The sequence below is a fragment of the Phaethon aethereus genome (assembly GCF_964289735.1).
Source record: "Phaethon aethereus genome assembly, chromosome: 10".
Classification (NCBI taxonomy): Eukaryota; Metazoa; Chordata; class Aves; order Phaethontiformes; family Phaethontidae; genus Phaethon; species Phaethon aethereus.
The window spans coordinates 24,535,294-24,546,113 of record NC_138586.1 but is presented as its reverse complement, the minus strand read 5'-3'; the positions used below and the strand labels follow the sequence as shown (position 1 = coordinate 24,546,113).

At 51.4% G+C, this 10,820-nt stretch overlaps 1 protein-coding gene across 1 annotated transcript; it reads left to right on the top strand.

The window, feature by feature from the left end:
* Positions 1-570: 570 nt before the first annotated feature.
* Positions 571-7,073, top strand: LOC309408475 (G-protein coupled receptor 83-like; the record flags this gene model as incomplete). The annotated part of the gene is made up of 4 exons (XM_082004303.1): positions 571-954; positions 1,700-1,825; positions 3,145-3,278; positions 6,479-7,073. 4 exons carry the CDS (start codon positions 571-573, stop codon positions 7,071-7,073), a joined length of 1,239 nt encoding a protein of 412 aa, XP_081860429.1.
* Positions 7,074-10,820: the final 3,747 nt, after the last annotated feature.

Genomic DNA, 10,820 nt, shown 5'->3' with positions numbered 1-10,820 from the left:
GCTGGGGTTAGATGCAGGCAAAAGCTACCTGTGCTCTTACAAATTATGCCCAAATGGCTCTGCCTTTCTGTTTCAACAGAAAATAACTTGGTATTTTGAAGTAGAGGATGAAAGCACCAACAGCGCAGCCTTCTGTGGAACTCGGAGGATAAATGGACTCAGGTGAGAACAAAGAAGAAAAAGTTGATGTGGGGTTAGAACAACTTCAAATCCCACCTGAAGTTTTCCTATATTTGCTACATGTAATAACTAGTTCTTCTTTCCAGCCCGCCTATGGAACTATTGCTCTTCTTGATATATGAAGGGGTTGAAAGCATTTGGTCCCAAACCAGTCTCTTTCCAATGTGCCCATTGGAACTGCTCCCCAGTGCCACCTCTGCCCCTGGGGAACCCATCTACCTTAGAGGCTCCTTCCAGCTTTGTGTTTTAAGGTGGTGTTTGTAATGGCAGCTGCATCTTCACCGGCTTCGTAGAGAACCAAGCAGTTGAAGCTGATGGATCACTCACTGTGTCAGCTGGAGCTGTGATCTCAGTGGCCTCGAGCTGAGTGAAGACTCACGTTAGCCCACCATGCCTCGCTTGCTGCTTCAGTCATACAGGTCACAGGTGGTGGAGTTTCTTGAGGAGTTTGACCATTACTCTTCCTTGGCCAAGCTCATGTCAATCTACCAAGCAACCAACAGGACCACCTTCAACTGGTCAGACAGCCGCATTGTTGAGTGGGAGAAATTTGCTGAGCTGGCTAAATATGAGCCGGAATCCCAGAAACCAACAGTGAAAGCTCTCCTAATCGTGGCGTACTCAGTCATAATCGTCATGTCTCTCTTTGGAAACGTGCTGGTGTGCCATGTGGTGCTGAAGAACAAGAGGATGCACTCGGCCACCAGCCTTTTCATTGTCAACCTGGCGGTGTCTGACATTATGATCACACTGCTCAACACGCCTTTTACCCTGGTAAGTGGCCCACTGTGCTGTCCCTTCAGCCAGGAGGGGAGTCTCTCACAAGAATGCTCTGCTTGGTGGTCACACCTTCTCTGTGCATGCTCTTCTAGGACTGAGGTGCGAACTCAACACAATCAAGTCTAATAGACAACTATGCCAGGCAAGTAAAACACAGTTCAGGAACCTGTGGGCTCCCTTTGCTCCGTTAGACTCTGTATCTCCTAAAAGACTCTCAGGTCTCTCCAAGTATGCTGCCAAACCACAACAAGAGCTTCTTGGGGAATGCAGGATAAGTCTTTTAATGTACACACAGGAGAGCACTAGAGAGTCACACTACTCAAATGCCAGTCATACTAGGGTGACTGGAAGAAAGTAGTTCAAGCTTTGCAGATCTGCCAGTTGGGTAAAATGAAAGCTCTCCAGACCCTGAAGGGGACCAAAACTTGGTCCATTTTTTCCAAATACAGTTGTTAATATAATAAAATATTACAAGTGTTCACAAATGGTGTTTGTACAAATAGGCCAGGAGGGCTGCAACAGCACAACTTATTTAATCTGTGGGTTTTGACCTTATTATAAACTCTTATGTAAAGGTTTTTCAAGATCCAGCGTAGCTAATCTTTCTTCAGGTTTCAGGCGGAGCTGCCCAGCCAGCCAGCCAAAAAGCATGTGCTAGCTCAGGTGCAATCCAAAGGGTGTCCCTGTGGATTTCTTTTCAGTACATTAGCTGGCTGATGGCCTGTTGTTTTCCCCTCAGGTTCGGTTTGTGAACAGCACGTGGGTCTTTGGAAAGGCCATGTGCCACATCAGCCGCTTCGTGCAGTACTGCTCCCTCCACGTCTCCACGCTGACCCTGACGGTCATCGCCCTGGACAGGCACCAGGTAAAATGCCGCCCGTCTGCCGCTCCCTTGCAAGGCTCTTCCCAAGCCCCTGTCAGTCTTGGTTAAGCCATGGGTTCAAGGTGGCTGAATCTTGGGGGTTAAGCCCACATCCAGTGAGAAGGCTCTAGAGCTAAATTCGAAGATGCCCCACATATGTTGGAGTAGGAAGTCTTGGTGGGCTTTTGTAGGTTCCCAGGTACGGGGGAGGAGGGAAGCAGCAAAATGCAGCATCACAGGTTTCACAAGACACTCCCAAACTTTCAGTGCTAAAGGGTGAGGACACCTTTTTCAAGTAGTTTGAAAAGAGCCAGGTCCAACCTAGCCCCCAAGTATGGCAGGGCAAGTTGAATCAAGAGTCTTTGTTTTACATGGGGGGCCTTGAAAGACAGCAGAGCCACCGCTGGGTGCAAAGTGTTACTTCAGCTGTACAGGGAACTCCTCCAAGCTCTTTAGTTTACCACCCCAAATGCATAGAACACCAGTCTGTAGCACCCTGGGTGTAAATTCTGATTTAGTTGCCTGTTTGTTCTTTTGCTCTTCTTTTCCTATTGGGCATTTGCTGCATCATCAAGTGCAGGGACAGTTGGAATAAAAAGAAATTCTGAGACTAAGGTCCCGTGGTATTGCTATGGGACTAATGCTGGACCGGTATCAAGGGGAGTGGCAGAGTGGGAAATCTCTGTTGGAAATGCTGGGGGGAGACTCCGGAGCTGTGAGAAGACCGTCAGCCGCCCGCCGGGATAAACGCTCGCTGCATTACCCATGCAGAAAAGAGAAGGCAGCCCAGGCCGCGTGCTTATCTCGAGCAATCACTCTCCTTTCCTGTGCTATCAGTCAAATAGCATCTTCCAGACTCTCAGATTTTGTAAGCTCTTTACATCTAACGAAGAAAATTTCGTAAAGGGTGAGTTAATTCCTCAAGAGAGAGCAGGAGGGCTCAGCTTCATAAGTTCAGCTATAAGTTCAGAGGACATTTCTTATAGACACTTCATATAGAATAAACAAGCATACCCATAAGTTAAGAGACTCGTGTCGATGTCTTCTTTTTTCCCTACCTAATGTAACCCACAATTTAGGGACAATGGTCCTCACAGAACAACACAGAGGAAAGAGTTTATTTGAAAGCACTTCTGAGCAGACTGGAAAGTTCAATGTTTCCCATTTTCCAGGTCACTCTAATAAGCAGGACGTTTTCCTAATCACAGCTGTCATTTTCTTAACAGTATTAGATCATGTCAAAAATGCCTCTGCCGTGTGCCTTGGTGAAGAGACTTTGCTTTCCCGTGTGATAAGAGTCATGGTGAAGTCTCTGTTTGCAGGTCATCCTGAACCCGCTGAAGCAGAGGATGTCACTAACGAAGGGAGCGCTGAGCATCTCTGTTATCTGGCTGATGGCAACCTGTTTCTCCCTACCCCACGCCATCTATCAAAAGCTTTTCCAGTATAACTACAGGTGAGTTATTTCCCCTTCCAGGTGAGTGTGATGAGGTCCAATAGACCTCTGCGGTGCTGGCTCCTAGCGGTGAGAGCTGCTGGAAGCGTTCCCAGGCCTGGGGAAGGACACAGTGGAATCGGTGGGAGTTTGTGCATAGGTGAAATCCCTCTTCCCACGGCAGAGGTTTGGCCTGCTGGAAGAGCCGCCTGGCTCACTGTGGGGTACGCACGTCCTCTGAACCTGGGTTTGCTTTCGCCATCTCCCAAGCGCCTGGGTGCGGGGTGAGCCTCCCCTCCCGGCCTCACGCTGGTGGCAGGCGCCGGGCGCAGCCGGGCGGCCAGCACAGCCTGGCCGGGGCATGGCAGGTCCATGAGACAAACCTTCGCCAGTGTCATGGTACTGTCAGGAGGGACTTTGTCCCAAGAAGGCCATTTTCTCCCGAGGGCCTTTCCTCTTTCCTCCTCAGGCCAGCTCAGCTCCTTAGACCTAAGAAGACCATGTGTAGCCAACTTGCTCAGGCAAGGAGGAAAGAGAGAGCCAAAGTTGCAGTTAGAAAAAGAAAGAAAATAAAACTCATGGTGTAAACATCTGGTACTGACATTAGCACCAGACTAACACAGACTGTATGGAAAGAACAGGGAGGAGAGGACCGGCTGCGTGAGTCAGCAGGGCCGCAAACCCCAGATCTCCAGGACTTCATACGCTGATTCACGCGTTTTAGCTTCCTTGCATTTCATCCATCTGCATTTATGAAACAGGACCAGCCTTCCTTAAAGCTTGAGGCTCCTCTGCCCAACGTTACAAGAAAAGCAGAAAAAAAAAGCAGAAGAAAAACCTCCACCTCTTCCTCTGCCGTGAAGGGCTGGTGAGAGGAACAGGGCTTCAACAGGGAAACAAAGGCATCCCAGTCTGCTGCTTCGCCCTGCCTAGCAGGGAAGGGAGCAATTTGCTTGGCTGAACACAAGAACGGAAGCTATTAAAAGGAGATGAAGTGGGATCTCACACCTGTGCGAGGACTGCTGAAGTATCAAGAAGTGAAAGTTCTGATGTAGAGGGGAAAAAAGGAAAAGAAAAAATAAAAAAGCTTCCCCCTTCCAGCTGGTCTAGTGGTGGCATTCATTGCTGGGAAGTCACCCTCTCTGGCAGGGAGAAATGAAGAACCAGAAGTTTTGGGTTGCTGTGCCCTTGCAGTCTTTTGTTCCCCCGTGGTACCCAACATGTCCTGGCCCTCTTGTCCACACCAGCCTGTGGCATCGCTATGACTCCTCCTGGCTAGAAAACGGCCCGTAATGCTACCCAAACAGGGTGTTTTTCGTGGTGGTGCGTCGCACTGCTGGTGCCTGCATTTCGCAGGAGCGCCGGGCTTGAGGCCAAGGGGATAATCTTCCAGCAGACTGTACTTTCAACCTGAGGGGGTGAAACCCAGGGCGCAGGGGAGAGGGAGGAAGGTTTTGGTTGAGTTCCTGTATAAAGGACAAGCACCTTTCTCCCTACGGCACATCCCTCCCGCCCGCACGGGCTTTTTATTGCAGTTTGTATATGAGAGGTTACACAAAACAGGAGCGTGAGCATAATCCGGGGCTTCGCGGCTTTTCCTCACTTGTGCTCGGGATTGACTGCACCCAGAGATACCTCTGTGGGCGATGGAATATCTTCAGCTGTTCAGGCGTTGTAAACAGAGTGCTGGGTTACCGCTGTACGCGCGCCGCTCCGCAGCTGCGCTCAGGGTATGACTGAAGAAGTCGCTGTGAATGAGCGAACGCCACGCTCTGTTTCACGGCACCTGCCTCTGCTCATCCTTCGGTTTCCCAGCCTGGCGTCGGCCTGCGGCAGCGCGGCAATATAAGGACTTCCAGGATGTGCTATTCTCATCCCTGCTTTCCATTGAATAAAAATCGCCGTTGTAATACTGCTCGTAATAGCTCCTGCGGGGCCGGGCGCTCCCGAGGAGCCCCGCCAGGCAGCGGCTGGGGCTCCGGGGACAGGGGAGCGCGGGCTCCGCCAGCACCAAACCTCTCCGGCGGCTGCGCGCAGCAGCGAGGCCCAGTCTGTGGCCCTACCAGACTTTGCCAAAACGCGGCATCCTGCGCGGTTGTGCTCTCAGCCAGCCTCTTCCCCAAAATAATCGAGAGCCGCTTCTACAGCTCTGCGTCCCTCTTCAGAGAGCGGGGGGCGGCGAGGGCAGCGGGTGGGCTTTGGCCGCCCGCGGGCTCACTCTGCTGCCCACCCCGTTCAAATGCGTTTTTAAGCTCCGCAAGCACCCGAGCGTCGCCCTCGCTAGGCCTCAGCTGTGCCCCAGCGCCGACGGCCCCAGACACCGACCCAAGCTCAGCAGCCGGTTCGAGGGGGGAATGTCCCGCTCCCGCCCTGCCGCTCCCGCTCTTCCCCTACGGCTTTGCTCTTCGGCCGCGGCGGCGGGGGCTGATCCTCCGCTGCGGTGTCGCCGTGAGCGCCGCGCTCGCTTCCCCTGCCAGGTCTGTGGCTGCTGTGGCGGGTCCCCTTTGGCAGGCAGGCAGGCACAGCGGCCTGCAGGCAGGGCCTGGCTGCTCCATGCCAGCGGCCGCCCGGATCCTGGGGCGGCACAGATCAGGAGCGCGGTTCGGAAGGGATGATTTTCCCTTCTGCGTCAGCTCCCCCCTTGAGCAGTGTCTCCAGGCCCCTCCGTGGCCGCGCTCGGTGGAGCTCTGCTCCCACGCCCCTGCTGACCCCTCCGGCCGCCGCACGCAGGCCCTGCTTGCAGCGTCCGTTTTCAAGCGACCATCTGTTTGTGGCACAAAAGCCAGCTCCAGGGGTTGAAAACAGGATATTAAAGATATTAATCAATACTGCAATGATTAATGCAGCTTGATGGGGACTAAAGTCTGTGCTGAGTATAAGTGAGCCAAGAACAAGGATTGAAGAGAGACAGGCAAAATGGAATAAGAGAAAGAAAAAGAAGCGGGGGGGGAAGGAAAGAGAAGGAGAAAACATCCACCCAAAATAAACGAGCGAGTGCTCCTTTCTCCTAGTGGTTCATCACTTCCAGTCATCTGCTTTCTGGGATGAGAGGTTTGTCTGAGCTTTGCTTTGTTGAGATTAGGAATATCTGGCCCGCTTCTGTCCGTGCTACTAATCTGAGGAGGTGGTTGTGGGTGGTGTGGAAGCCCCACTGTGGTTTGCCAAATTAGCAGCATCCATTTGCACAGCATATGCTATATGTGTATTTCTTTGTTTTCAAGGGAAGCCACCGTCCGGAGTTTGTGCCTCCCCAACTTTCCTGAGCCTGCTGAACTCGTCTGGAAGTATCTAGACCTGTGTACCTTTCTCCTTCTTTACCTCCTGCCTCTGCTGATCATCACTGTCACCTACACACGCCTGGCCAAGAAGCTGTGGCTCCGCAACGCCATTGGAGACATCACCACTCAGCAGTATATCACCCACCACAAGAACAAGAAGAAGAGCATCAAGATGCTGATGCTGGTGGTGGTGGTCTTTGCTGTCTGCTGGTTCCCTCTCAACTGCTACGTGGTGCTCATCTCCAGTCTAGGCATCAAGACGAAGAACTCCCTCTATTTTGCCCTGCACTGGTTCGCCATGAGCAGCACTTGCTACAACCCCTTCATCTACTGCTGGCTGAATGAGAGCTTCCGCTCGGAGCTCAAATCCCTGCTCTGCATGTGCCAGAAGGTGCCTCAGTCTCAGGACAACGTGCTGCCACCTGTGGTCACGTCCTGCCGCGAGGCGTGGGTGGAGCAGGCCAGGTACAGGAAGGGACCTGCCTCCCAGACCGTTTGCTCCACCGTAAACATCCAGACGGCCAACACAGACCTGTGAGCCGGAGGGCTGAGGTGAGTTAGCAGTGTTCAGTGGACGTCAAAGGGCATCACCCGTGTCTCCTCAGGAGCTGACGTTGCTGCTCCGGCATTTTACTGCTGACTTGTTACTTGTACCACAGTTCCTTACCCGGTGCAGTGGGAGCGTAGCCTCTCCAGCACCCTCCCCGTGAGCCCACAGCTGCGGCGAGTCCAAGGAGCAGGTATACGTGCCGGGGGCGAGGAGGTCCATAGACGGCCGTAACCTTCGGGGTTTCCCATTACTAGCAGAGGGAGTGGGACCCAGGTTTCCTTCATTGCTCGTGCTGTCCCGAGTCGCTGGCCTCAGTGCTCGTAACAAGTGCCACGACACCAACCGGGCTTTGCAGAGCAACAGAAACGGACCCGTTCTGACATGTGTTTGAAGGAAGGACTTGGACGTCCAGTTTGACTCCATCCGTACGGAGTTTCACCAGATAATTTATACCAAAGCCTCCCAGCAGAGGTAAGGGTCATCAACAGCGATTTCCCCTTCAGATGGTGCTGCTCCTCCTCCCCTTGCTCCTTCTGCCCCGGTGTGTCCCGTCCCTCCCTCTGCCGCTCCTGGAGCCGCAGAGCTGGCAGCTGAAGAGCAGCCCTGGCCCAGAGGGGAGCGGGAACGCACGGCGGGCATCGGCGGCGGCAGCCTCCGATGGCGCTCGGGTGGACAAATTTAGTCCATTGAGGATTTCTTTTTGTTTTTATTATAATATATTAAGGAAATAAACCTACACTGGCACTAAACAAAAGGCCACAAAATATTTCATCAGGGCTGTAGCGTTCGCTAACTGAAGAATGAAATAATTCTGCATAATTACTAATCACTGTAAAAGAGTTTCGTTTAAACAATGGAATTGACTCTGACTAAGAGAGAAGGTTTTGTTTACAGTCCTGGGAAAAACACGGTTTAATTTAGCTACACTTGGAAGGCAGGTGAAAAATAATACAGAACAAAGGAAAGATTTAGTACATGAGAGAGGGGGAAAAAAAAAAGAAAAAGACAGGGAAAAGAGCCATTAAAGGCAGAAAGAAACCAGAACTGCGACGTGATTTCACAAGCAGTGTGGAGCAGTGGCTGGAAACAGGGGAGCGGGACTGGAAGGACCTCCTGGCCTGGCCGGCGATGTCCCTTTCTCCTTCATACCATCCCTCTTGAAAATTGCACCAAGACCAGAGAGGCCAGGCTTCTCCTCCCAGCTTCCCTGGTTGAGCCTGAGCAAGAGACTGCTCTTGGAGAAGAGACAAAAGACAGGAAAATATTTATTATTTGGTTACCCATCCAGACTTCGAGTTGAATAGTCATTGAGTCTTTTGTAGGAATAAAGCTATGTGTTTTTGAGCCCCGACAGTTTCTGGATAATCCTTCGAAACTTGGTGCTGGTAACTGGTACGTGCTGTAATGGTGCCTGGGGGGCTCTGGTACGGACTGGCCGCAGTGGTTGCTCTCTGGTCCTCAGACCTGAAATTCACAGGGAAGCACTGTACTCGTAGCAAAAAACCCCAAGCAGACTGCTTTGGATAAAAAGTGTTCTGCGTTGTTGTGGCCTCACTTTGAGCACTGTGTGCAACCTCTGGGCCCCACCATTTAAGAAGGATGTGAAGGTCCTTGAATGCGTCCAGAGGAGGGCAAAGAAGCTGGTGAAAGAGCCGGAAGGAATGTCCTGCGAGGAGCAGCTGAGGGCTTTGACTTCCTCTAATTGGTGAAAACCAGGTGATGGTTTTCAGTGGTTTAAAGGTGGTCGTGGCTCAGGGTCAGGGCTGCTCCTGGTCTACCCTGGCGGTAGCCTGGACTGAGCTTCTGCCTGAGGAGGAGCGGGAGGACCTCAGTTGCAGCAGGGGTGAGGACATGCTCCCACCACCTTCCTGGGGGAGAATGAGACAGGCCAAGGAAGGGAAACTAAGGATTCACTTTTTTCCCCCATTTGCTCAGTGAGAAGGAACGGGAGAGGAGGTCCTCACTTCCAGGCCACTTGATCCCACTCAGCCACGTCCCTGCACCTCGGGCGTACACTGCAACATCTGCACAAGGAGAAGACAGCAGAGCATCGCGAGCAGCAGCAGAAATGGATGAATACACAACCCCCGAGGCAACTTCACTTGGAACCTAACAATTATTTGAGTATGTGAATTGAAAGCAGCCTGCCGCTGGCTGCAGGCACTGCCCTCTCTTTGTGTAGAGCAGGGTCCGTTTTCAGCTGAAAAGCATCATTGTGAGTTTTTCCAAATATTAAAAGCATCTCTAATGAGCATCACCTCATTTAATTATTAAGAGAAGCTGTCATTTGCCTTTTTACTGTTCCTCACTCGTCATCAACTTTTAGTGAATGGCCTCAAACTACCATGTATTCCACTTTAATAAAATATTTATTCCCTGTGGAAAGGTGGATGTCAGTATGGAGTTTTTGGTTTCCACTACAGAAATGTAGCAGCCCGTTTCCACTCAGGTATCTTCAGAAGTTTAAGAGACTTTTTCGCAAAGATTGCAAAACCCAGCATCCTTCATCCTTTGGTTGCTGTAGCACAAGGTTTTAGCATGAGCTGAGGATGTAAATGAGATGCCATTATAAGGTACAGTGGACAGGCTTATCCCAGTGGCTGGGAAGTCTCCTTCGAGAGTGGAAACATGAGTGATGGTGGCCTTGGGGCAAACCGGGAGATGGCCATGAAAAGCCTAGGAGGTGCCGTGTTGAATGGGCACAGCAAGGAGAAAAGTCCCAGGAGGTCCTTCTTTAAAAGGACTAACTGGAAAAAGCACGTACACGCCCCCCACCCCCAAGTCCAGGACAGGGATGAAAAATCATCAGAAAAGAGAGTTCAGCAACGGTTGGGTAAAGCGTAGAGTCACCCAGGACCTGGCCTGGAGGCAAGAGGGGACAGCCCCGTGGCACTGAGCCCCCCAACTCGGTGCTTGGAAGGGGTTGTTGAACTTCCCCAACATGCTCTCACAGGGCCCCTTCAGAAAACAAGGTTTAAACTCACTATTTGCCAGTAGGGAACAGGCTTCATGCCAAGTAATAAGTAAAAAGAAAGAGTACCCATCTCGAGCGCCGCAGCAGTAGTGCGAAGCGAACGATGATCGCAGTTGCCGCCGGTCGATAAGGCAGATGCAGAGCTTGTGTTGTGCTCCATGGGCTTATTTACTGTTCACCGTTATTCAACTGATCCAGGCAGATACTCATGAAAAACACCACTGGTGTCACCCAAAAACCACGCGGTGTTTAACAAAAACACACACCTAAAATTTCATCCTGGACAGGCATATTCTTTATTTGCTATGTTTTATTGCCCCGGACAAAATTTCCAGGGCTCTTTGAATAACACCCACAAAGCAAACATTTCACAAAGAAACAACAGAAGATGGAAAATTGCACGTCTGTAACAAAGCTGTCCGTAACAGCTCGGGGAGCTGCGTGTCACCCAATGCCCAAGCAGTGGCGGCGGCGTGGGCTTCCAGCCCCATGCTCAGCCCCGTGCTCGGCCCTGTGCACAGCAAGGTCTTCTCAGTGTGCCTTTCCATAGGCTGCTGTGTGATGCACGGCGCATGAAAAAGTCACACGGTTTCTAAAGAGGTATTTCTAGGTTTTCTTTCAATGTACAGATTATATCTTGGGTTTCTATGAAATAACCATAGCAACAACACTAACACTGGTATCTTCCATGAGAAATACTAAGCTATGGCTCTCGCTGTGATTCTGAAATGAAATCTACCTCGCTTTTGGTAAATTCTGGG